Here is a 26,911-nt window from a genome sequence, read left to right on the forward strand (position 1 = left end):
AAGATGGTAACTCTCAATGAGTGCGCAAATGGAAGTTCTAGAATGTTTCCATCAGCCTATTAAAGGTAGATGAGTGAGGGGCGTCACAAAGACTCGCGCCGAAGTCAGGGCAACCGCGGGATTGGGGACCCGCCGGCAGTCGATCCCAGCGCAGCCGCAGTGCAGCTCGCTAGCGCCGCGTCCTGGGAGGAAGGAGACGAATGACGAGCCCTAGAGGGCGGGGCAGACAGACTCAGGCATCTCTTCACCGGCTGCTCCGCGGCCGACTCCGCAGGGAGGTCTTGGCGTCATTTCCTGTTGTAGGTAGACAGTGCTTCCGGGTCGCGGTATCTGGGTGACTTCTTGGCGGTCGCGTCGCAGTCCACCCCCTCCCCCCGCTGCGTTCCGCGCTCTTTTCTCCCTCCCTGCCCCCTCTAGGGTCCTCTCGGGACCTCGGCCCCCTGATCGCTTGGGCACTTGGAGCCGTCGCCTACCGCTGCCGGTGAGGTCGTGCACAAAGCCCCATTTTTGCTCCCCCTTTCCGCCCACTCACCACCTTCGCGCGGCCATCCGCTACTTTGCACCTTCCGCCATTTTCCTGCCTCTGAGGGTGGACTGATTGCGTTTTGGGTCCCAGGCTCCTGAGTGCTGGTGACCGCGGGAGGCGAGGAACTGTTTGTGGGGGTGCGGGTGGGGAAAGTGGTGGCGAATGGTGCGTGTTGGTGTGTCAGCAGTGGCCAGCGGGAGCGGGGTGGAGCGGATGGAGGACGGAGTGCGGGAATCGAGGGTCGTAGGCCGGCGAGGGTTCAGTTCTACTCTCTTTCTTTGGAATTACGAGCTAAAATATTGTCTAGCGTCTTTGTCGGCCTTGACAGTCTATAGGAAGGATGCTGTTGCGGAGAGCGAGAGGGTTTCATTTCACGGTTTTAGTTGATTCAGAAAGCTGCTCCCCTCCAGAAACTCAGTTTATCCTTTTTATTCCTTTTCCCTCTCTAAGGGGTTGGCATGTACTAGGCCTTCGGTGGTGAGTTGTTAACTAAATGAGTTATCCAAGAATCCAGTTGTAATCTTGGTAGGCTGCCATTACCTGTTTTTAATGTGAATTGTTTTAAAAATGAGACTAATCATGATCATCTGTAAAATGTAATATTCTGTAATATTCTGTACAATATGCAGTTATCCGGTGGTCCGGTCTTTTAAAATCCCGAGGTATGGTTTAAAAAAGGGCACTAAACAAAGAATAAATAAAAACATTCTTGAAATGCTGTGCGTTTTTAAAAATCTCAGGTATTCGTGTAAGTTATTTGGAAAGGAAGAAATTTGAAGGATGTGGAATTTGTTTTAGTTTTCCCGTACTGGGAGAAGGATGTGACGTCTTAGTTATTCTTTTTTGAGGGGAGGGGCGTACAGCTTTGTGGGAGAGGTTGCATGTTTCCTTCTGATTATTGCATTTGTAAAATGGAATCCCAGATATGATTTGAGATTTTTCTTTTATTTGGGGAATTCGCCTAATTATTGGGTATAGGTTTCTGTATGGACCAAAACGTAGACTAATATGAAATAAACCAACTTAAGGAGGAAAAGTGTCTGGTGTTTTATTAATATCTTTTTATATTATTCGACTAATAAATACGTATAAAGCACTTCTTTTTCAATGAAGAATGGAGTGCAGGAATTGAGTCCAAATTAATTAATAGATTTATGCTTTTTTATTTAGCTATTTTTGTTACATGAATTAAGATGTAGTAATTTTTGGTAAATATTTGTTGTTTGATTGCCATATAGACTAGTAATTTTACTACATCATAGGTTATATGTATTTGCTTTGAGCTATGGTGGCAGTTTCTAATATTTAATATTAATGTCTTTGATACAGGAAAGATGAATGGGAGGGCTGATTTTCGAGAGCCAAATGCAGAAGTTCCAAGACCAATTCCCCGTAACTATCATATTAACTATTTATAATTAGAAGTGCTTTTTTGTGTGTGTGGTGCTGGGGATCCAACCCAGGGTCTGGTGCATGCAAGGCAAGCACTCTACCAGCTGAGCTATATGCGCCTAGAAGCACTTGTTTTAAAAATTTTTTTAGTTGTTGATGGACCTTTATTTTATTCATTTATCTGTATGTTTGATTTGAGAATCAAACCCAGTGCCTGACACGTGTGAGGCAAGTGCTCTACCACTGAGCCACAACCCCACCCTAGAAGCACTTTTTATGTAAGAAAATTTTCATTGCCTGAATAACTGTAGCATCTGGGCAGGCTTCATGGGGCTGTTACTTGTGTAGTCACAGGGCCCCATGCTTGATTTAATGCTCTAGTTTTTATCTTGAAATTCTTAATTTGAACAAGGGTCACACATTATCCTTTTGCACTGGGTCCACCCCATTTTGTAGCCAGTCCTGACTAGTAGGTTGTAGTGCTTACTTGTTTGCAGTTAAAGTTTGTTTTAGAAGTTTAGAGATTACCTGTTTTCATTACTTCACTTTTTAAAAATGTTGGGTATCATTAATATTCAGACTAAGCTAATTTTCTTTTTTCTTCTTTTGGTACCAGGGATTAAACTCAGGGGCACTCAACCACTGAGCCACATCCCCAACCCTATTTTTGTATTTTATTTAGAGACAGGGTCTCACTGAGTTGCTTAGCACCTTGCTTTTTCTGAGGCTGGCTTTGAATTCTTCTTTCTGTCTCAGCCTCCCAAACCTCTGGGATTACAGGCATGCACCACTGTGGCCCAGCTCAGACTAAGCTAATTTTTCAGACTTAGTTTTATTATGGGTATTTTATTATTTTCCAATTTTCCTTGCTAAAAGATATAGGGGCTGATTACATTCCAACAGAAGAAGAAAGAAGAGTCTTTGCAGAATGCAATGATGAAAGCTTCTGGTTCAGATGTAAGTTCAATTTTCTAATCAACATAATTTTTTTGTTTGTGCTGGGAATTGAACTTGAGACATTGCCTTGCTAGGCAAACACTCTACCACTGAGCTACATCCCCCAGACTTCAATATAGCTTGGTCCAAAATTTGTACCTGCAATTTTGACCTGAATTTATATTTGAAATTTAATACTTTCATATAGAACATATATGCTTTTTGCATAGTGTGGTTGTTTCTAAAACAAGTTGATAAGGAAATAGAAGAAATGTGCATATTCTAAAGTGATTATTTCAAATTTTTGTTTCAATCATGAGGTAATTTTGTCAATAATAATGGTAATAACATTTATTGAGTATATTTGGATTATATAAAAACAGCTCAGTTGGGTTGATAATTATAACCCTCACTTTACAGGGAAGGAATTGAGGTTTAGAGATGTTAAATGAGTTAGCTAATGTTACATAATGGCAAGTCATGATGTTTGAACTTGGAAGTCAGGTCTGTCTGAAACAGAAGCTCATGATTTTAAGCCTTGTACTTTAACCATCACATAATAAAAACTGGTTAGTTTCCATTTTTTAAAAAACCATTAAATATTACTATATTACCAACTTTTGATTGTATATCAAGATTTTTTTTAAATACAGAGAATACTATAAGTGATGCATAAAATATAATCTTACTTTTAAACAAAACCCTGGTATTATTGCTTTATCTTGAGACTGTAGTCTTTGGCAATTACTATTCTAACAAAAAGGCAGAATGGATTTTAAGGAAGAAGAAGGGGACAACTTAAACAATTGAGGATATACCTTTTCAGTCTGGAATGTATGCTTACAGTGTACAAGGTACTTGATTAGAAGATGAGTTTTATGAGACATAATATTTTTCCCGAAGTAGTTTTATGATGTAGTTGGGACAAAGTTAACACATGAAACATATAAAGATTATGTGTATAACTGCAATAGGGACTTTCAGTAGAGATAGATTTTATTATAATGACCCAAGGCAGAGTCTGCAATAACTTGATCTCTGTTAGACCCTTGAAGCTGAACTTTTGGAGCAGAATAGAAAACAAAATAACAGGAGTTAAAAGGTTTGATTCATTATATGTTTTAGGTTCTTGGACAGAGAGGATGATATTGTTTTTTAAGAAACTTTAGCAGTGTATTGGATAGGAAGGATGAGAAGTTGTACTTGGTGAAATCCCTTATGAGTGAGCTTTTGCAGTAACACAGGCGTATAGTTTTTGAGGAAGTATAGTTGAATACATTTTTGTTTGACCTGGAGAAAATGGGTAGGCAATGAATTTTTTAAAGAACAAAGGATTTTGGTGGGGAGGAATGCCAGGGATTGAACTCATGGGGACTCAACCACTAAGCCACATCCCCAGCCCTATTTTTTATTTTATTTAGAGACAGGGTCTCACTGAGTTGCTTAGCGCCTTGCCATTGCTGAGGCTGGCCTTGAAGTCGAAATCCTCCTGCCTCAGCCTCCCAGTCCACTGGGATTACAGGTGTGTGCCAGTGTGCGTGGCTAGAACACAGGATTTTTACAAAGATTGACAGTAGAAGGAAGGAAGGAAAAGAGAAAAAAACAAGTCTGATAATGTTTGGAATTATTGTAATGTTAGACTGAGGTTTACATAGATACTGTGCTGTTCAGATTTATTTCTGGCTGATAAATTTATGTTGCTGCACATATTTTTAATATTCTAGCTGTAACACCATTATGTCAAAAGTACGTTAAAGGGCAGTGAGTGCTAGGCATGATTTCTGTGTATGCCTAATTTGTTAATAGTAAGATATGTGGTGTATGAACAATAGAATCTCAGTAATTTCTGTGTATTAAAGCTAATTAATTCTAAATTGAAGAGACAAAGAGCATGTAATAATGACAGACTGAAAAGCAGATTATTAACTGTATGTTATATCTCAATTATTGGGAAATTATAGAAGCCAAAAAATTGCCAAGTAGCAATTGACTCTGAATTGACTCTTTGTTTTGTTTTGTTTTTGGTACCAGGGATTGAACCCAGAGGCTTTAACTGCTGGACCACATCCCCTCTCCAGCCCCTTTTTTTTCCTTTTGAGACAGATCTTGGCTAAGTTGCTGAGGCTGGGTTAGAACTTGTGACCCTTCTGCCTCAGCCTCCTGAGCTGCTGGGATTATAGTAGCAAGCCACCGCTCCTGGCACGGTCAGCTCTTAGGTAACCTAGGTATACATCAAACATTGCATATATATAGAAGTTTGGGTGTAACCAGATGGTATGAAATTCAACATATAATTATTGAAAGGACTTGATATTAGGAAATTTTGTACTTTAATATTCATATCTTCAAATGTTATTCTATGCAGTGACATTTTCATATTTATATAAATGAGCAATGGAATTCCTGATACTTTGGAGCGTGTAGATTAGGAAAAAATGGTGAAAAAGGCATATAGGAATATGTAGAAAAGTACCAATGATAATTTTTAGACCTTAACTGTGAAGATGTCATATTTCTAGGTGCTTACAAATTGTGGCCCTGTGAGTTTTTGTCTAACCAAAAAAAAAAAAAAAAAACAACGTCTCTTTGTCCAAAACACAGGTAGTAACACAATCTGTACATAAAAAGTCAGTTTCTTGCATATTATGTTATAGTAGTTCTTACCTTTGGAATTACTGAAAAGGTCTATGAATTCCTATTTGCACCAGTTACAGATTGTTTGAATAATATTTCGCTCATTTTATTTCAAATAAAATGGTATAATCAGTGAAAGGGTCAGACTCTGAGTGAGGCCCACCTGTCTAAATTAAAATCCTAGTACTGGGCATTGAATCCAGGGCCTTATGCATGCTAGACAAGCACTCTACCAACTGAGCTATCTCCCAGCCCAAATTCCACACATTATTAACTGAGATTTGGGGCAAGTTCCTGTTTCCCTGTTTTCTTATCTGTAAAATAGGGGTGATATCTGCCTATTTCATGTAATTGTTGTAGAGATTAATTTAATTTTAAAATTTGTTGACTATTGCCAGGCGCATGCCTATAATCCCAGTGGGCTCTGTATACTGAGGCAGGAGGATCATGAGTTCAAAGCCAGCCTCAGCAATGGTGAGATGCTATGCAACTCAGTGAGACCCCTTAATTCTGAATTTAGAATATCATTTTGCTATTGTTGAGAGGAGAAGAGTTCAAAGAATTTTAGGAATCTTTGTATTAGAAATGGTTGGGGCTGTGATCATAATGTACAATTAGGGTTTGGTCAGGAGTATTATTGATTTGCCTAAAGAAGCATTATTTAACAGACTCTGAAATAAGAGTCACTCAGTATAATGGAAAAAACCATTGACCTAGGAGTCAGAAGACTTAGATTCTGAATCCAGCTATACCACATACTAACCATGTTCATAGCTTAGAGCATATAACTTGTCTTTTCTGGTCTCAATTAACTCTGATTAGAATGAAGACTAGAGAAACTCTGAAGTACCTTTCAGTTTTACCTTTATCTTTTTTGTGAGATGTAAAATAGAATACGTGAGTTGACAAGAGACGTTAGACCTAATCCATTGCTCTTTTATAGCACGGGAAGTTAAGAGAAGTATACAGATGTGGTGAATGGAAGAACTAGTACTAGAATCTCAACCTGACTGGTACTCTGAGTATTAAATGGGGAAATCATTGTCCATTGTATAGATGGCTAACTAACTCATCACCTTTTATCCTTACATAATTCTTCAGTGCTACGTGTTGCAATCCTTGAACCAAGCTGAATGATGCTGTAATTAGAAGGGATTTATCCTTTGAAAAACTTTAAATAATACATGAAGGCATTCTAACCAGCCAACATTAAAGAAACATTTTTTCCAGCAGAGGTAAACTCTTTTAGTAGAATAGTAAGGAGTCAAACCATAGGGTTTCTGCAAACTGCCTAATGACAAAGCCAATGCCTTATTCCAAAGTTGTGGGTTTTAATCATGAAATTTCTCTAATAATTCAAATGTAATAATTTGAAAGTAAATAAGTAATTAGTTTTTAAGTAGTCCATATAGTTTTGAAAAGAGTTGAGGAGACTATAGCCCATGGATCAAATCTGGTTTTGCATGCAATGAGCTAAAAATTGTTTTTACATTTTTAAATGTTTGAGGAAAAAGAAAAGGAGGAAGACTATTTTATTACATGTGCAAATTTCATGATTGATATTTTTGTATCCATAAAGTTTTATAGGAACACGGCTCTATGTCCATTTATGTATTGTCTCTGGATGCTCTTGCCTTAAAACAACTGTTGAGATGGGACAAAGACTGAGTGGCCCACAAAACCCAAAACATTTATTATCTGGCTGTTTATAGGAATGCATCTGCCAACCTTTGGTCTAAAATAGGAGTGTCTTCTGTAGCAGCTTCCAGCCATATGTAACTATTTAAATTTGCATATAGTTTACAGGATTCAGAAACTATGAAAGGATACAGAACAAAATCAGGAAAAGGAGTCTGTAGTGAAGTCCAGAGGAAGCTAGGTGCAAGCTTCTAAGATCTTTTCCTAGTGGAGTCACACACTAAGGATGTGCTTAATTTCTCCACCAGCTAGTAATGATGCGAGTTAAATGTTGTTCACTAGGGAAGCTCATTAGACTCAAAGCCAGGGTTTTTGGAGGGTGCTGATCACATAGGCACCCTCAGCGTAGCAGATATCAAAGTTCCAGACGCCCAGACAACGTGGTACTCAGCATGAAAAAACAGATTAGGTACAGTGAGCATTTTACTTGTTTAGGTAAATTAGGTAAAGTTTTATATCAATGTAGAGAATTCTTTTTCCATTTAAATTCCCAAAGTTGCTTTGCTAGGTTGGTCAGCCAAGGACCAATTCCAACTCCCATCAAGGAGGTCTATTAGTGCTTGGGTAGAGAACAGTGATTCATAGGTGAATTTGTTTTGTTTTGTTTTGTTTGTATTGTGCTAGGGATTGTACCCTGCCCTTGCACATGGTAGGCAAGCACTGTACCACTAAGCTACATCCCATGTGTTTTTAAAGTTATGAGTTTCTTTGAAATTATAATGAGCACTTAGGATTTCACTGTCAATTAATAGTCCTTATAGACAGAATATTTCCTTATGGCAAAATTACATTTAAAATAGTTTTAAAAAGTGTATTTAAAATGTATGCTTATTTATTCTTGCCGCAGCCTCCGTGTGATTATGGTCAAATATATGTGTATTTTGGTTCACAACAATGTAATACAGAGCTTAAAAGCTTGAGATCTGGTGTCAGACAGATTCATTAGAATCTGGGCCTGCCATTGAACTAGTTGTATGACCTGTTGCAAGTATCTTAACATCTCTAAGCTTCATTGTCTGTATCTTTAAAAGCGTAATGATATTATCTACCTTATAAACATAAGAAAAAGTAAATGAATAATATATGTAAGGCACTTAAACATGCTGCATGGAATTTTGTCATACTCAGTGACTTTTCTTTTAATTGATTTCTGGCTTGTTCTCTTTTTTTGCCCTCTCCTTCTCTAACTTCAGATGTAACTCTTAGTATTACTTTTGTCTCTTTTTTTTTAAATCTTAATTTTGTTTGTTTAGTTTTTTTTGCTAGCTGTTTAGAATCTAAATCTGGATGGTTCTTGAATTATATTTAATATTTTATAATGTTCTTAAATTTAAAATGCTTCTTTCATGCTTTCACCATTCATACAGTGTAACTTTTAAGATAAGCAATCTCTTTTAAATATTTTAATGTGCATTCCTATGATTTTACTAATAATCTATCCCCTAATAAATTCAAGAGACAGTTTTCCTTTGTTGATAGTGACAATTTTTTTTTTTCTCTTTATAGCTGTGCCTTTGGCTGCAACAAGTATGTTGATTACTCAAGGATTGATTAGTAAAGGTAAATGCTTAAAACTTTGGATTTATTTAGCATTTTGGATATCATGTTTGTTTTACATTATTTTTCTGATTTTAAATAAGATGATAATGTATCCTATTAGGTATTATCATTGATGAATTTCCTCAGTATCAGAAGGGTTTTGTCTCCATGAACCCACTGACTTGATTATCTTGATTTGAGAATTTGGTGTTTTACATATAGCTTAACAACCTGTAAGAATAAGAAGGTAATTAAAAACTTGTGGATGGTTTGTAGGTAGAGCAGCAGACCTGGTCAGGTGGCTCAGCAGTATCACTCTCACTTAAGAAGCAGTATCATTCTCACTTAAGAGATTGTTAGAAATGCAAATTCACAGGCCCCATCCCATACATACTGAGTCAGAATCTGTGAAATGAGGTCCTGGAATCTAAGTTTTAAGAAACTGAAGGTGATTCAGATGTACTAGTTTAACAAGTCCCCGAGGGCAACTAAATTCTGTTGTTTTAAATATTATAACATTCCTGTGGAACTTGAGTTTTAGCATTAAATGTATCAGTCTTTGTGTCTTAAAATTTAGTGGTGCTAGCAATAGTATTGCTCATGACTTTTATTTTGTTAAGTATCAGCATGGTGTATCTTATATCTGGGAAAGTGTCCCAGAAAATAGTCATGACTCTGGTAGGCTAGCCTCCATGTATTCTAAAAACCTGTTCTTTTAATTAACTAGCTCAAAATGTGACTTTGATAGGATATTTTAGCTTTTTCACAATAGCAGAATAAAGTACGTAGATAATCTTGACTCCAAAACAATACTTTTGAAGGGAAGTGGGAGGGTTTTGGGAGGAAAAATTTATTTAAAGAACTTCTAAGGAATCTCATTATAATGTGCTGCAAGACAGGAATTTTAAAATTGGAAACAACTCCAGAACCAATTAAGTTGTTTCATAGATGAGCTTGGATTTGCATTTTGAAAAAAATAAAAGCACCAATCACATTACTTTGAAGGGAAAATTGGCATAGGGAGAAACAATTAAGAGTGGAGAAAAAAAGATTTTATTAAATGTTTATGGGTTTTAGTTGTAGTTGGATCCAATAACTTTATTTCATTCATTTATTTTTATGCGGAGCTGAGGATCGAACCCAGGACCCTAAGCATGCTAGGCAAGCGCTCTACCGCTAAGCCACAATCCCAGCCCCAAGAGTGGAGAAATTGTCTGCCTGTTTTATAGTAATCCAATATGTCATTTATTAATGATTGTTATGAGGGAGGGTGTTATACAGAATAAATACAAGAGCTGCCAGTAGTTCATTTGAAGAAAGAAATCTGTGTGATCACACACTGAAACAAGTAGAAGAAAATTTAAATGTTTACTTGAATTGTGAGATTCAGAAGGATGTTCAAAGATCTCTGTAGGGCTGCTATAATCCCTTTTTTGGGGGGCGGGGGTACCAGGGATTGAACTCAGCCACTGAGCCTTATTTTATATTTTAGTTAGAAATAGGGTCTCACTGAGTTGCTCAGCACCTCACTTTTGCTGAGGCTGGCTTTGTACTCCCGATCCTCCTGCCTCAGCCTTCGAGCTGCTGGGATCATAGGCGTGTGCCACTGTGCATAACAGGAACACTTTTTGGAAGAAGTGAGTTTGAGAGGATGAGCAGGAGTTTGCTTAAAAGACAAGGAAGACTATATTAGGAAAGAGGGAACTGATCAGAACAATAAGCTTAACTTGGGAGGAGGCAGTCAAGAAACTCAAAGCAAAATCATGTGGGAAGGAATGAAAACTCCATTAAATTACTAAGAACCAAGAGAAGGTACAATTTGTATTAGGACACAAAAAAGGGAACGTTTTGGAGATTTGGTATTTACATGGAGTTAAAGACTTTGGACAACTTGAGAATAAGATAGAAATAGTAAAAATTAGGAAAAGAATTCAGAATCCCCAAGACATTTTGCATTTCATCTAGATGTTTGGCATTTTGTATATGCTTTTGTCCATGGTGTGTCATACTTAACTTGTTCTTAGCTGCTCCCTGATTGTTCCTGATCTATTATAAAAGAAAGAACATAAAAAAGAAAATTCTCTCCTACACATTTCCAGTTTTTCCCTGACTCCTCAAATTTGAAGTACTATAAATGAGTGCTTCAACTTTTTACTTTTTTTAACCCATTCAAGTCTGTGTCATTGATTACTTATATATGTATTTTCATTTTGTTATGTCTTATTTGAGGTATTAGGGATTGAACCCAAAAGCATTCTACCTCTGAGCTACTCCCCAACCCTATTTTTATTTTTTTTGTGTGTGGTGCTGGGGATTGAACCCATGTTCTTGTGCATGTGAGGCAAGCACTCTGCCAACTGAGCTATGTCCCCTGCCCCCCCCCCCCCCCCAACCCTTTTAATTTTAGTTTGGAGACAGGCTGAGTTGAACTTGGAATCCTCTGCCTTAGTCTTCTGAGTAGCTGGGATTATGGATGTATGCCCACCATGCTCAGATAACACAATTTCCTTGTTTCTTAATTTTGATGGGCAGTTTTTGTTCTTATCCTATATCATAATTTTCACCAGTTCTTGAAACATTCTTTTCATATCACTACCATGATAGTGGACACTAATACTTTTTTTCCTCCCTCAGGCAACTCTTCCACTTTTTCTATGAATTTTGAGTGTCTGATAGGAATTACATACTATAGGAATTACATACTATTTTTCATATATAGCACTAAAAGACAAAGGTATATTACCTTTTGGTGTTTAGGTTTTCTTCTTCTGCTTGTTTTAAGAGTGTTAGTGTTCTTTAAGTTCTCCTTTGACTTTTAGTTATTGGTCTATGTACTTTTTTTTTTTTTTTGGTGGTGTGGGTGCTGGAGATTGAATTTAGGACCTCGTGCATATTAAGCATGTGATTTATCATTGAGCTATATCTCCATCCCAAGTCTATACTTTTGCCTCACAAATTTGAGCTTCATTGACCATTTCTTTTAGATTTCATCTAAATCTCTGTGGTTATCTCCAGCCCATGTATCTGTTACAATGTTTTAGTATCTCCACTTGGATGGCCCTTCTAAATGGCCGTCAAACTGAATTTGTTTTTCCAAAACCAGTTCCTCCCATCTTTCCACCCCTCGTGTCTGAGTGGCATCACTGACATCCAGGAGTCCAGGGCATTATCCTTAACTTCTCTTAACTGCCTTGTCTAATTAATATCATGTATTCCAATTCATTCATTTCTCTGTCAACTATCTAGTTCCATCTGTATCATCACTATAATTAATGCAACCATATGTTGCAAAGAGTATTGCATTAACCTTGAACAAGTCAGTTTGCCTCTGTCCTTGCTGCTTCCCCTTAGGAAAATGGGCTGTCTCTAGCAGCTGTCAGAGGGCAACATAATGTACATAATTGATAACTCAAATATTCGGGTGGATAAATAGCAACCACTTGCTGTATTCTGTTTGTCTTAATTCTCTCTGTAGACTGTAAGCTTCATTATGTGCAAAGAAAATGTCTTATTTACTGTTTATTGTCAGTGGTCTGTAACTAGTTGGGGACAGAATGAGGGATCAACTTACACATGTATAAAAGCAAATATTTTAACTACTCTGCTTTTTCTCCTCTTTATGATCTTGGTGGTATAAATGAAAGAACCCCAGGCCAATAGTATGGATTCGTTTTGGTTTTGTACTTTAATGACACTAAATCTTGCAATTAAGTATTCGATATATTGTTGATTCTATTTGTTAGATTCATCAGTGGTATGCTGAGACTGTCTTATGTCAGTTCCTGAGAATTAATTGTTAATTTTCAGTAAATTTGCAAGGCAGAGACATTTTGGTAGCTTTACATCATGGAAGTTAAATTAATTAAAATCTGGGCTTTTTATATGGAAAACTGGTTTACCTATATAATACTGGATTCTTCTATATTGTTGCATGTAGTTATAGATTAATTATTCTCATTGCTATATAGTTTTCTTTGTGAGTATACCACAGTTTATCTATACTCTATGTTGGCAATTAGGTAGTTTTCAATTTTGACTATTATAATAAGTTCTGCCATGAATAAAGTATCTCTTGGTAGACATTTTTCTGGGTTATAAGATTATGAATATAGTTTATTCAGCTTTAGTAGATACTGTGAAACTCTTTGACATAGTTTACATTTCTGCTTTTTTCACCAACACTAGTTGTTTGTGTGTTTCCTGTATTTTAGCAGTTGTGGTAAGTGAGCAATGATACTGATTGCAGTGTGGTTTAATTTGTGTCTCCCTCTAAAGAAGTCTTGAGTACCTTTTCTTTTGTTTATACCTCATTTGGATATATCCTTGTTTGTAAATTATTTACTGATGCCTGTTGTCCATTTTTTTCCTTTGGTTTGACCTTTTTGGAGTTTGTATATATTCTGGTAGTGGGTCTTTTGACAGATACGTATGTGTTATAAGTATTTTTCCTCAACTCTGGTCAACTGTAGTTCTTAATGTTAATAGGTTTATTGAGTTTTTCCATTATGATAAGTGTTTTTTGTGGCTTCTATAAGATATTTGTCTATTCAGTGACATAAAGATATTTTCTTATGTTTTCTTCTGCAAGATTTTCTTTTTATCTTTCATATTTTAATTTTCAAGCCATCTGTAATTGTTTTGGAATAGTATAAGGTATAGGATCCAGTTACATTCCCACTGTACATGGTACTATGTTTTGAAGGGATGATTTTTTGTTTACTGCAGTGTTGCCTGTCATAAATTATGTGACTGCATGTGTGGGTCCATTTCTGGGCTCTTCTAGTGTTGGTCAATTTACCTGTTCTTGCACTTACACCATACTATTTTAATTAGTTTATCTTTATCACAGGTTTTTGTATCTGGTGCTACTGGTTTCAAATTTCTTCACTTTCTTTAATATCACCTTGGCCCTTCATGTTGCACATGGTGTATTTTATTTATTTGTCTATCTGTCTATCTATCTATTTATTTATTTTAAATATTTATTTTTTAGTTGTAGTTGGACAAAACACCTTTATTTCACTTGTTTATTTTTGTATGTGGTGCTGAGAATCAAGCCCAGAGTCCTGTACGTGCAAGGCGAGCGCTCTATCGCTGAGCCACAACCAGCCCCTGCACATGGTGTATTTTAAAATGCTTTTTTTGGTTTGTTCTTGGTTCATAGAAACATCTTTTTTTCCATTATCTAGTAACTTCGTATCAAGTATCTTTATATTCATTCACCTATTCTAATAATTTTTAGTCTTTCTGGATTTTTTTATAATTCTGTTTCTGAATTCACTTGCTTCATCTTTTAAATAGTTTAGAGTTCTCTGGGTGCTTAAAAATGCTAATGTCGGCAGCTAATATTTAAGGGTATCCTGAACTGATTTTTTTTCTATTCTCTTAACAATGTTACTCAAAAATACTTTACTTGTTCTTTAGGAATCCTTTCAAGTCATCCCAAATATGGTTCCATCCCTAAACTTATATGTAAGTATGATCAATACTGTTTTTTGTAGCTCTTTTACCTAAATAAAACCATAAATTTTATCAAATGTTTTGACTTACTCATATTAGTTGTGTGGTTATATGCTGTGGCAACTTAATTTGTTTAAGCTTTTCATTAAATGAAGTACTTGGATATTTTATTAATATCAAAATTCATGAATTACTTGAAATGCTTTCCTCCCTCTTTTTATAAAGTATTACAACTATTAATTTGAACTTTCTTTGTAAATACACAGTATTAAAATAAATTATTGGTCTGTTCATGGGGAAAGTTGTACAGGTACTCTGATTGATCACATCAATATATTTAGAATTAAGCTTATTTTAAAAAATCTTTTTAGTTTGCATTTTGCAATATGGCTAATAAGAAGCTGAATTTAAATTGCTCTTTTAAAGAATCTGCGGCTTTTCATTAAATCTTTTCGGATTACCCTCTCTTTTGTATTGGATACAGTTACATGGTGAAGTGTTTGCTTTGGACTTTAGGTTATACTTTGGAATACATTATTTTAAGGGATTTGTTGCATGTAATTTTATTTTTAAAGCAGTCTTATGAAATTGGCTAGGCAAATAGTATGATACCCATTTTACAGAAAAATAAATGGCTCAAATCCCTGTTACTAGGCCAGAACTCTGCTGTTTTGATTGCTCATCCATTTTTCTTTCCAACATACCTTTACTACATTTCCTACCTATATTTAATAATTAGTATATTAGAGCTTATTTATTTATTTTAAAATATTTTTTAGTTTCAAAGGACCATTATTTTATTTATGTATATGCGATGCTGAGAATTGAACCCAGTGCCTCATACATGCTAGGCAAGTGCTCTGCCACTGAGCCACAAACCCAGCCCCTAGAGTTGATTTATAACAACTTTATTTTGGCTTATTTTCTTAGGGAAAGTGAATTATTTCTGTAGAATCTATGAACTCTTGAGTATAATTTAATGTGGTCTTTTTACCATTATTTCAGGAAATTTCAGTTTTGTAAACCAAAGACATATTTTAGAACTATGCTTTTAAAAAAATGTTTTGTTAGATTTTTTTTTTTTCCTAAAAGACCCATTCAGTCACACATTTTGTTTGGTGTTACAATTAAGTTGCTTGCATCATGGGATACTTTGCTGGAAAGCTGTCTTATGTGAAAACTTGTCAAGAGAAATTCAAGAATCTTGAAAATTCCCCTCTTGGAGAAGCTTTACGATCGGGACAAGCAAGACGATCTCTACCTCCCGGGTAGGCCATTTTCTGATTTTCACTTAAGAGTTTTTATTGTTAAAGAAAAAAATAACTAGACAGTATTATAATTCAGTATATGAAGCATTGCATAACTGATGAACCACTGTAAACTTGCTATTTGCTATAGATTAAAGATAATTTGCCTTAAAAGATAGAGCCATTATTTTAAATAGAGCTTAATTCTATTGGGCATACATGTCCCAGAATAAAGGATTTATCTTTGTTCAATTTGTCACTTACCTTTGCTTCACTGTATTTTGGGTTTTTCTTTTGAATATCCAAATTTTGTTTTTTAAAATAGAGCTAAAATGAACTGAACATTTTACTAAGTAGGTAAAATAACTAATTTTCTTTGAGGTATGTAGTATGATAAAGTTTGTTTTGGTATGCGACTTCATTATAGGAATCATAGTTAATTCTTGATTAAATTTCAAAAGTGAACTGATACTGAGTAAATTTCTGATGTAAATCAGTATAAGTATTTTAGATAGTTTATGTTGGATTTCATAACATTTGGAATCCTTTAGTTTTTTAGTTTTTTTTCTTTAAACCAAATTCTGTAAATCAGGCCACAATGAAAAATAAAAAATAAAATAAATAAAATTTGTAGGCACAAAGTTGTTTACAACTTAAGTAGAGAACTGGAGTTGAACTAGTGCCCAATGAAGGAGAATGGTTTAAGTTTTATCTTTTAACAGACTTTGTGAAGGTACTTAAAACTATAAGTCTGTGAAGCATTGTGATGAAATGCTTTTGATACACCAATATGGTAAAGTATAAAATCATATGTACTTAAAATTGTCTTTTAAAAAAATTTTTTTAGTTCTTGATGAACACAGTATCTTTATTTATTTTTACGTGGTGCTGAGGATTGAACCCAGTGCCTCAAAAGTGAGAGGCATGTGCTCTACCACTGAGCTACAGCCCCAGCCCTAAAATTGTCTTTTTTAAAAAAAGTACTGCTGGAAATTGAACCCAGGGTTCCATGCATGCTAAGCAAGTACTTTACCTCTTAACTATATCTCCAGACCTTTTCTTTTAAGACAAAGTCTCATTAAGTTGCCCTGGCTGGCCTTGAGCTTGGAATCTTCCTGCTTTGACCACCCCAGGAGCTGGATTTAGAGGTGTGTGTAACCACACCTGGATGTAAAATCCTCTCTTTAAATAAAAGTAAATACTTGCAAGAACATTGGAAGTAGATAGTAATAATGGTTGTGGTAGATGTTTTTTTTCCCTTTTATACCAAACTTCAGTAATTTGGTCATGTTACTTGTAATTAAAATAAAAATAAGCAGTTTAAAAAAACTCATGTTAAAAAATTTCAAACTTTTGGGCTGGGCTGTAGCTCTGTGGTAGAGTACTTGCCTTGTACGTGTGAGGCACTGGGTTGGATCTTCAGCATCACGTAAAAATAAATAAATAAAGATATAATGTTCATCCACAACTAAAACAATATTTTAAAAATATTTCAAACTTTTAAGTCTAGTAAACATCTAGTGATGTTTAATCTGTTACTATTTTTTTTTCAGGCAATGGTTTAGTTTTATATGGTGTAATGTAGATAAATTAATTTGGATAGATTGGTAAATAAGTAATAAAGTTTTTAAGTAGATTGGTAGGTAAATTTTAATACATGGCAAGCAAGCATTCTAAACCTCTTATTGAGAGAGTGTGTTAACCTATATATGCTTTAGCAAATTAGTGTTTATATGGTTTCCTAATTATGGAAGTAACTTCCCAGTTAATGTGGGAAATGGACATGTTTAGTGAAATTATAATTGATCTGAAGTACTTTTTATTTCTAAGAACTTTAAAACATTAAAATTGTCTACAAAACCTAATATTTAGGAAGTCAGATATGTTTTGTGTTTTCCTTGTGAAAATTTTTAAGTTATTATCCTTGTGATACATATTCCTTGTGATAATGTTTAAGTGGGTTAAGACATTTTTTAATGCTTTGTGTGTGGCAGAAACATTTTATTTTGCTACTTAAAAATAGATACGTTTAGCCAGGCATGGTGGTGTACTCTTGTAAACCCAAGATTACAAGAGTAATCTTGTAATTACAAGGCTGAGGTGTGAGGATCACAATTTGAGGCCAACCTCAGTGATCGAGTGAGGCCCTGAACAACTTATTGAGACCCTGTCTCAAAATTTTAAAAAAGTTGCCTCACATGTACAAGGTCCTGGGTTCAATCCCAGCACTACCAAAAAAAAAAAAAAAAAAAAAAAAAAAAGGCGGGGGCTGTGGTAGCTCAGTGGTAAAGCATCTTAGTTTATTCCCTAGTGTCACAAATAAGTTAAAATATGATTATAGAAATTTGAAGTTGTTTTCAAACCTTTATGCTTCAGATATAGGCAATGACTTATTTTTCTTACACAGTGTGATATTCTTTTACAGGCATTATTCTCAGAAGTCAAAATATGACTCAAATGTGAGTGATCAGTCTTCTTTTGTGACATCCCCAGCAGCAGACAACATAGAAAAAGAGATGCTACCTCGTTATGAGCCGATTCCGTTCAGTGCTTCTATGAATGAATCCACTCCCACTGGTATTACTGATCATATTGCCCAAGGTAGAAACTTCTCTTGAAATGAATTTCAGCATTTTATGGTCCAACGTATGTATAAACTTTATTTGATGATCTTTTCTGCTGAATATCACCTGTACATTGCACTATCAGCCATCAACCTAAACTCATCCATCAGTCTAATTCAACATATTTTGTTCCTTTTGGTCATTTGTTTTTTCATTCACTCAACATTCCTGGAGGACCAGTAGGTATCAGGCATTCTTGCTAGGTATGAAAGACATAAAGATAAAACTTGGTTCTTGTCCATAAGAAACTCTCAGTCCGTTAGAAGGTAAAACATAAGGATAAATTACTAATAGGTTCCAGTGATTGAAAATACTCATACGTGTTTCGTGGAATAGAAAAAAAGTGATAAATTGTGCATCAGGAAGTAGAGGCTTCAGGAAGGCTAAGGTTATATTTGGTGAGCCAATCTTAAAGCCTTTCAGCTTTCTTTCTTTGAGAAAAATAATACTTACCTGCATTACAGAACTGTTGTCAAGTGAGAAAACCCATGGGAACATGCATTGTCAAGTTTTTATAAATACTAGTGTCAAACACGTAAGTGAAAGATCAGTTTTGGAGTAAGGCCTGGATTTGAATTGTTTGTTTGCTAATTATGTGGCCTTGTAATTACAGTTGCAATAAATAGCTAATTTATAATTCCTTGAGTTTCTTGATCTCTTGAACAATGATAAAGCCTCTCAATTGTTGGGATTAGATGAAATAATTATAGGCAGTGCCTTGTAGGTAATATATTCAGTTCCTTTTTCCTTTCAGTCTACTCTGCAGTAGAAGTGGGGAATTAAATCAGGAGGCAAAGATCTGTCTATAACTTCTTACCTAAAATCTAAAAAGTTTTGAAAACCACCCCTACCCCCCAAATAAAATCTGACTTGAGGGTCAGGGATGTAGCTCAGTGTTAGAGCAATTGCGTAGCAATTGTGAAAACCTGGGTTTGATCCTCAGCACTGCAAAAATAAAATCTGACTTGAACTCACTTGGCGGCAGACCCTGACCTAAACAACATAAGAAATATAAATATATCCTTTACTTACTTTACCTAAAAGGAATTTTTTCCATTTTATAGTAGAACCATTAGTGTTTTTGCGTATTATTCATTCCTGTCCCAAACCTCTGAATGGGGGATATTAAGTGATATAGAATATATACTATGATCATTTCAAAAAATTCTGAGAAACTGAATTGCAAAACATGTCTAACTCCGAGGATTTGGATAAGGGATTGTAGATCTCTATTGAGTTCACTTTAAAGGCAACTTTGAAGTGAATTCAATTAAATCAGCAACTGGGGAGTTAATAAATAATGCTCAAGAAACAATGGGATTTTTTTGTTTGCTTGTTCAAAATGGAAGAGATTTGAATCTAAATGTAGGTTAAAGGGAGGAAAAGGAATGTAGGGGAAAGAGAAGTTGAGTGTAGGTCAAGGAAGGTTTGAGAAGATGCAGAATAGGATTTAGGAAAGTCAGAATATAAAGTATCCACTAGACATGTCACTGTGTGATTAAAATTAAATTTATTTATTTTTTAAAAAATATTTATTTTTTAGTTTTAGGTGGACACAATATCTTTATTTTTTATTTTTTTATTTTTATGTGGTGTTGAGGATTGAACCCAGCACCCGCGCATGCCAGGCGGGTGTGCTACCACTTGAGCCACATCCCTAGCCCTTAAAATTAAATTTAAAAGTCAATTTCTCAGTAGTTTTGGCAGCATTTCAGTTGCTCAGTGGTCACATGTTAGCATCTCCCTTGTTGGAAAGCACTAATACAGAACATTCTCACTAAGGAAAGTTTTGTTATTTTGTTGGTGGTACCTTAGAATCAAAGACAGGGGAGAAGGCTGATTATTAACCTTGTAGAAAAGTCAGGAGAGAATGGAAATTTGAATGTTTAAAGAGACTTGAGTTTGGATGAGTTGTTGAACCTCTTAATTTTCAAGTTTTCCCCTGTGCCCCTCCTGAGTGGTTACAAGCAAGGACTTCGTCTAATTAGAATGGGAAAGGGGGTGGGCAGATTCAGAGAATGGTTAAAGTCACCATCTTATTTCCAAAGGTAGCTCTTTGTCCTTCACTGTGTATCATTTTTCAATCTCAGATCCATTTCCTGTAGTCATGCTCCAGCTCTTCCCTTGTAATGATTTGCATCCTTCCTGCCATTTGCATTGGAAAATTCTATATTACATAATTTGTTTTCTACATAAAAGCAAACATAAAAATCCTTTTGGTATCTACTCACAGATGATAGCAAGACCCATATTTTAATATTATTTTATGCCTAATTTGTGGTAGCCATCCATCGTCCACTGCTCTGCTTTCCGTTTCCTTCTCCAAATCATACTTGCCACTTTTCAAAAACTGCCCTTCACATGGACCCTCATTGGCTTCCTTTGCTTTATTCCAGATGCTATCATCCCTTACCAGGCCAGGGTACCCTCTCCTTTTGTTTAAATCCTATTTGTTCCCTTAGTTCTGCTTTCTTTTACCAGGAATTCAAAGAATTATTAATCTCTTCAAAGCAGAAATCAGTCCTTTATAGCTATTAGATACCATAGGTAGTTTATTACAGTTATATTTAAAGCAGTGCTGTTTTACATTTTATTATTCCTTCCAGCTCTTCATAACCTTCCCAAATGAGTAAATCATGTTCTCTTTACAATGTAGGACTATTTTCATTTGGTTTTATAAGTGGGGAAATTTTCCCCTAATCTTCTATCTGATTTATGTTTGATTTGACATAGGATTTTAGAATAATAAAATATTTTCTTTTGGATAAGAAAAAGTATTAGACCTGGAAGGAACTCTAGAGAGCATCTAGTGAAATTACCATATTTTGCAATTGGGAAAACCAAGATATGGAGAAGCTTAGTGATTTGCCCAAGGACATTCACTAATTGTCAGCAGAGTGGGATTAGAACCCAGGCTTCCTTAAATATATATATCCTTCAGAATTAAAAAAAAAATTATAGTGAAAGGAAATTAGTTCAATAATTATTTATTACTAATGTAATGCAAAATGTTTTAAAAACCCAATATAAGATTATAAATTTTTTTTTTAGCATTCTCTTTTCATCAGGAAAAATTGAGTTTTGGTATATTAGAACTAATTAAGAAAAACTTAAATCTCTGCTCTGTATCAATACAGTGTATATTTATCAAAATAAAAGATCTGGTTTGAAAATAATATTTAATATATAGTTATATTTCTTGGAAAATTCTGATTATTTGCTTGGACCTTACCATTGAGTTCCAAATAAGTACCATCTGTAAAAATTGAATTTTAAGATATTTTAATTAACATATTATTAATGATATGCTCAATTTGTATGTTGCATTAAAAAATACTACTTCTGTTGTGGTTAGTAAGATTTTAAGTACTGGTGCACTGAATGTTTTGTTAGCATCAGTAAATTTGTTTAAAAATGTTTAAATGGCCTTGCTATTTATATGTTTTATGAACTGTTTAGTATTTGATCTTGTCAGTATATTAAAGGGGAATACTTCATTATTTTTTCATTAGTATCTGATTCTTTGATAATATATATTGTTCACACTTTAACTCTCTTCGGGAGAGATAAAAAATAAATGCAGATTTCCAGGCTGAATAGTTAGTTCTTATCTCACCTCAGTAAACAAGAAGCAAAAACCTACTCTGGTTAAAGGCTATTTCTTATAATTTTTAGTAGTTATTTTCAAGTATTTTTGTTTAAGTACATAAAGATGGTAAATTGATTTTTTAAACTGAAGTTATTTGTATAGATTCTAGTTATTAGAATATTTAATTATGGAAATGTTAAAAGAATCTACACTGTGTCAAGTGTTGTTCATTTATCACCAGTAGATTTATTTCTTTTTAATTCTGTACACAATATGAATGACTTTCCAGGTTAAAATACTAGCATTTTAAGCAGTTTGTACTGTTACGTATTATATTACTCATTCTTTTTCCAGCCTTGATTTAGATTTAAAAATTTTTGATGTTGATTTTAAATTTTAGAAATGAAAGCTTAAACATATAGGGAATAGATTTTAGTCTGTGATTACCTTGGGGAAAGTATTGTATCTTTGGAATGGTGATAAAATTCTGATTCTTATATTTTACTTTATTCTATTTTGATTATAGGTAAGAAGCTTTTGCAAAACTTAGTTACTTTGGGTTTATCCAAATCCTTTTTACCATCATTTATTAACTGTTTGTTGTTTTAGGACCTGAGCCCTACCTTGAAGAAAGTCCCAAAAGAAAAAATATTACATATGAGGAATTAAGGAATAAAAACAGAGAGTCATATGAAGTTACTTTAACACAAAAGACTGATCCCTCAGTCAGGCCTATGCAGGAAAGAGTGCCAAAAAAAGAAGGTATGCTAGTTTAGTGTGAATCATGTAACTTTTAGGATTGGAAACTGAAGTATTAGTTTAAAACATTAATTATATTGATGTGTGATTTAATTGTTTAAGTAAGCAGTTCACAATAGTTATTTCACAGTTATCAGTTCTACCATTTTTAAGGTTTTTCAAAAGGCTATTTTGTGTTAGGAAATAATGAAGTCCAAACAGTAAGACTTGAGATAGTGAGACTAGTTTGATAATAGAATGTAGAAATTATATAACCATTTTACTTTCCCCTTGTAAGAAATCACCTTGAAAACTGATATCTTTTTTCTAGCAGTACATTTCTTGCATAATTAGATTTGGTGATTCCAAGGTTGATGATTGGACTGTACTGCCACTTTTGGCAGAACCACAGAATCATGACTGAGTAATAAGGATTACTTTTCTTGTTAAGTTTAACAGTACTTTATAATTAATAGTCAATTTTTAAATAAAAATTTTATCATTTTGAAACAGCCATACAATACCCAAAGTAAATTTTCTGACATAGCTGTTTACCTCTAAAGTAAAAGGGCATTTTGAACAGGTTTTTGTAGGCATTTCTGAATAGAATTTTATTATTTCTCTCTAAAGGAATTTCAGAGGATGAGTCATTGTTTCAAGATTTTCTATTTACTACTTTAAAAATCAAGGGGGTCGCTGGGGATGTAGCTGAATGGTAGAGCATTTGCCTGACATGCACAAGGCCCTGGGTTTAATCCTCAGCACTAGTGCCTTCTGGAGAGCCATATGCCATAAAGATTTCAAAATTATGTAAAAATCCTAAGTATGGGGTTGGTGGTCACTAGGGATCTAAACCAGGGCCACATGCATTAAGCTAGCACTCTGCCACTGGGTTATATTCCCTAGTCTCAAGACAGTTTTCTCATTTCTCATTGCTAATGGTTACTTCTCTTAGAATTGCTTTTGTAACAATATTACGTAATAATTAAATGATGTCTACATAATTTTGATGTAAAAACATTTAGTTTTGTAATAGGTTTGTAATTTATAATGCTTATTGTTGTTTGTCATAAAAAATGTTTAACATAAACTTTATGCATACAATGACCTTTTCTCTGTATTATGTCAAGACTTATTGATTCTTTGTTCTGCTTAATAATTTGAGGGTTTAGACTGTAAGCTCCTTGAGGGTAAGAAGTAGTATTTTTCTCATTTTTATAATCTTTTGTCTGCATAGTGTAGTACCTTGCACTCACCAGTAGTGGAGCATTTTGGTTGGGCATTGGGTTGTAATAGAGGTTAAGAAAAGAAAATAAGGTGGACACTTTGGCACTTGCTGACTTTTGACATTTTTGGTTTTAACTAACAGTCTTAAAAGTTATTTTACATGACACAATAATGTAAAAGTATGAACTTTTGCTGGGCGTGGTAATGCCTGCAATCCCAGTGGCTCTGGAGGCTGAGGCAGGAGGATCTGAAGTTCAAAGCCAGCCTCAGCAAAAACTCGAGGCGCCAAGCAACTCAGTGAGACCTTGTCTCTAAATAAAATATAAAATAGGGCTGGGGATGTGACTCAGTGTTCGAGTGCCCCCGAGTTCAATCCTTGGAACAAAAAACACTATGAACTTTTTTCTTTATAAATAAAAGTTTTTTTGTGTGCTTTAAATAATTCAAAAAACCTGTTTCTTTGATTTTTTTTCCCCTACAATATTCTTGAATTCTAGATAGAAAATTTAACATTAGTACAGTGTAAACTCATGGTGTGGAAGTTTCACTAAAAGTTTTCAGCTTCAGTGTATGTGGACTATATTTATTGGTATTTGTCTAATTAGAAATTCAGACAAATACATAAGCACATATTCTGTTAGCTGTCAGAGAAACATTACCACACATTATGTAGCTTCTAGAAAATTCCACCGCATATTCATGAGAATTGAGAGAGAGCAAGGGGAAAAGGCAAAATGTAAAGAAAAGGGGTATATAATATCTTAGTATAATAATGAAAATTTTGACACCATGTATTTTTTTGAAGGGTTCACATTATGATAATTGCTTCTTAACATTGTTATGATTACTTTGGTCCTCTGAACAATTCACCCATGGAGCCTATATAGAAAAGAAAAGACAGCATGTTTCACATTTTAATTTTATGTAAAGTTCGGGAATATTGGCATCAATTTCCTTCTTGTAGTTTGACAACTAATGCAAGAGAAGAGTAACCATAATTTGAAGACTTGACCATTTGTTTATTTTTTTGAAAAATAAAATTCAAATTTATTATTTTTATTTCTGGTAACTTCTTTTGTATAAGCTATAATATATATCACCTTTACTAATGTGTAGTAAAGTTGTAAAGGCACCCAGGCTTTGAACTTGAATTGACCTACTTCAATTTTGGTTCTACCTGTTAAGGTGTGTACCTTGGGCAAGTTACTAATCTGTTTTCTAAGCCTTATAGTTAGAATTGTGTTTACTTTTATAAGATTATTATGAGGATCGAGTATTTATATAAAGTTCTTGATAAAATGCATTTATAGTTATGAATAACCCCTAGTTCACAGAAGTCTAACCAGCCCCTTTTATGAGAGGGAAATGAGAGGGAAAACAATTTTCAGTACAACAACAAACAACATAGTGTCTTTAAATTATTACTGTTTGGAATCATCAATTATTTGTGCTTTTTTCCTAGTCAAAGTAAACAAATATGGAGATACTTGGGATGAGTGAAAAATTACATCATTGGACCTACTGAAGGAGTTTCAATATCCAGCTTCATCTAGGTGGTCATGAATACCTGCATGCTTTTGAGCTCAGCAGCAGTCTTCATAAACATTTTTAAAACTAAATCCTGGGTTTTTGTGGTTTGACTTATTATGATATTTTGTAAGACATGGATTTTGGTGTTAATATTGTGTAAATGTAATCACCATAGGGAATGCTATGAATGATGGTATTATACCATGATTTTGTACAGTTTGAAATTGTTTTTAAGTTACAGAGCAAAGATACTCAAACCTATCAAGAAACTGATGCTCAAGAATCATTGTATATAGCAATCAATGATATCTGCATGTGGAATTGGGGTGGGTGGGTCGGGGGAGCAAGCATTATTTTAAGTGTCCGGCTTTACATCATCAAATTATTAAAAAGGCCTTCTCTAGTATTTGCTGTATTAATGTTTATGGTAAATAAAATGTAAAGAAATATGCCACACCTCCATTTTATGGTTTTATTTGCAGTTCATTTCTCTCTAAGTACAATTATAAGTGGTGTTTGGTAGGGATTGAAAATAAGGTTATGTGTGAATATTAAATAAGATGAATATAATCCATGTAGATAAATCAGTATGTAGTAAATAACTAAATGCCTTTTAAAAGCAAGTTGTCTCAGCTTTCCACCACTAACAAAATACCTAATCTAATCAAAGAGAAAGTTTATTTTGGCTCATAGTTTAGGAGGTTCAAGTCCATAGTTTGTTAAACTTGTAGTTTGGGTCCATGGTGAGGTAGTACATCCTGGCAGAGCAAAACCACTAACATTGGAAGTAAGGGAGCAAAGAGAAAGAAGAGGCCATTTTCTCCCAAGACCCTTCAAGTGCATTTCACCCCCAGTGAAATTAGAACTGGCTTGGCACCACTATAGTGACCAAGCACTTAACACAAGGCCCTTAGGGAACATTCAAGATTCACACTATAGTAATCATGTTCTCAAAGTTTGTAAATTACACAGGAATAAACGTTAAAGTTAAGTAATTTCAGTATTTGTTTCTGGTTCAGGTGAACTGAAATTGTATGACAGAAACATTTTCCAACTAACGTGCTACAAACCATCCTAGAATTTGATGACTTAAGACAGTCATTTGCTATCTTAGATTTTGGGGGTTGGGGGGAGTTCGGGAATTAAGGAAGGATTCAGGTGAGTCATTTGACTGTTTCAAGTTTGCAGTTATGTGCTAGATGGAGCTGAACCTGGACCACCAGAGCCGCTGGTCCCTGGCCATCACTCTAGCATTTAGTCATTTTGAGATTTTGCCATGACTGGATTGTTTGGGCTTGCTTATGGCAAGTTGCACTCAGGGCATTGTGGTCTTTTAGGGGGCCCTAGTGAGTGTCCAGGAAATTTGTCCAAAGCTGTATTGCCTTTTGTGCACAATCTAGCCTCCAAAGTCATGTAGCATCATTTCATTACAATTCTGCCTGTCAAAGGCCAGGCATATAGATTACCTACTTCATCACATTTTAAGATGAACATGTGGGGTAGATGTTGCAATAATATTTTCAGTCTATCATTTGGTTTTAGTAATTCATATCTCATGGGCAAAATTCATGCCTTTTCCAAAGACCTCTAGTTGTAGCCCATTATACCAGCCTGAAGTCTGGGATCTTGTCTAATCAGGTCTAGGTATGGATGAAGTTTGGGTACAGCTCCTTGACTTCCAACACTCTCAGTCTGAAGACCTTTGAACTTAAGTGATAGGTTATCTATTTTGTTCACTCCAGGTACAATTAATGTTATGGGCCATAACATC

General features: G+C 34.8%; 1 protein-coding gene across 7 annotated transcripts; it reads left to right on the forward strand.

Moving 5' to 3' along the window:
* Positions 1–306: 306 nt before the first annotated feature.
* On the forward strand, positions 307–25,591 carry OCIAD1 (OCIA domain containing 1). Of its 7 annotated transcripts, none has more exons than XM_081303159.1 (10): positions 308–486; positions 977–1,051; positions 1,856–1,918; positions 2,795–2,875; positions 8,693–8,746; positions 14,150–14,197; positions 15,318–15,453; positions 17,858–18,033; positions 22,255–22,407; positions 25,073–25,591. In XM_081303159.1, the coding sequence occupies exons 3-10, from the start codon at positions 1,861–1,863 to the stop codon at positions 25,108–25,110; spliced, it is 744 nt and encodes a 247-aa protein (XP_081159285.1). In that variant the 5' UTR covers positions 308–486; positions 977–1,051; positions 1,856–1,860; the 3' UTR covers positions 25,111–25,591. The 7 variants fall into 7 exon arrangements, with proteins under 7 accessions (XP_081159288.1, XP_081159287.1, XP_081159285.1 ...); XM_081303158.1 differs by having other exon boundaries at positions 308–481; XM_081303156.1 differs by lacking the exon at positions 977–1,051.
* Positions 25,592–26,911: the final 1,320 nt, after the last annotated feature.

This window comes from Spermophilus citellus (genome assembly GCF_964194105.1).
Source record: "Spermophilus citellus genome assembly, chromosome: 8".
Taxonomy (NCBI): Eukaryota; Metazoa; Chordata; class Mammalia; order Rodentia; family Sciuridae; genus Spermophilus; species Spermophilus citellus.

Excerpts from the sequence above, each read along its gene's own strand:
- OCIAD1 (XM_081303159.1), top strand. The coding sequence starts at position 1,861 with ATGAATGGGAGGGCTGATTTTCGAGAGCCAAATGCAGAAGTTCCAAGA. Across the intron at positions 15,454-17,857 it reads AGACGATCTCTACCTCCCGG|GCATTATTCTCAGAAGTCAA; the intron begins GTAGGCCATTTT and ends ATTCTTTTACAG. Across the intron at positions 22,408-25,072 it reads AAGAGTGCCAAAAAAAGAAG|TCAAAGTAAACAAATATGGA; the intron begins GTATGCTAGTTT and ends CTTTTTTCCTAG.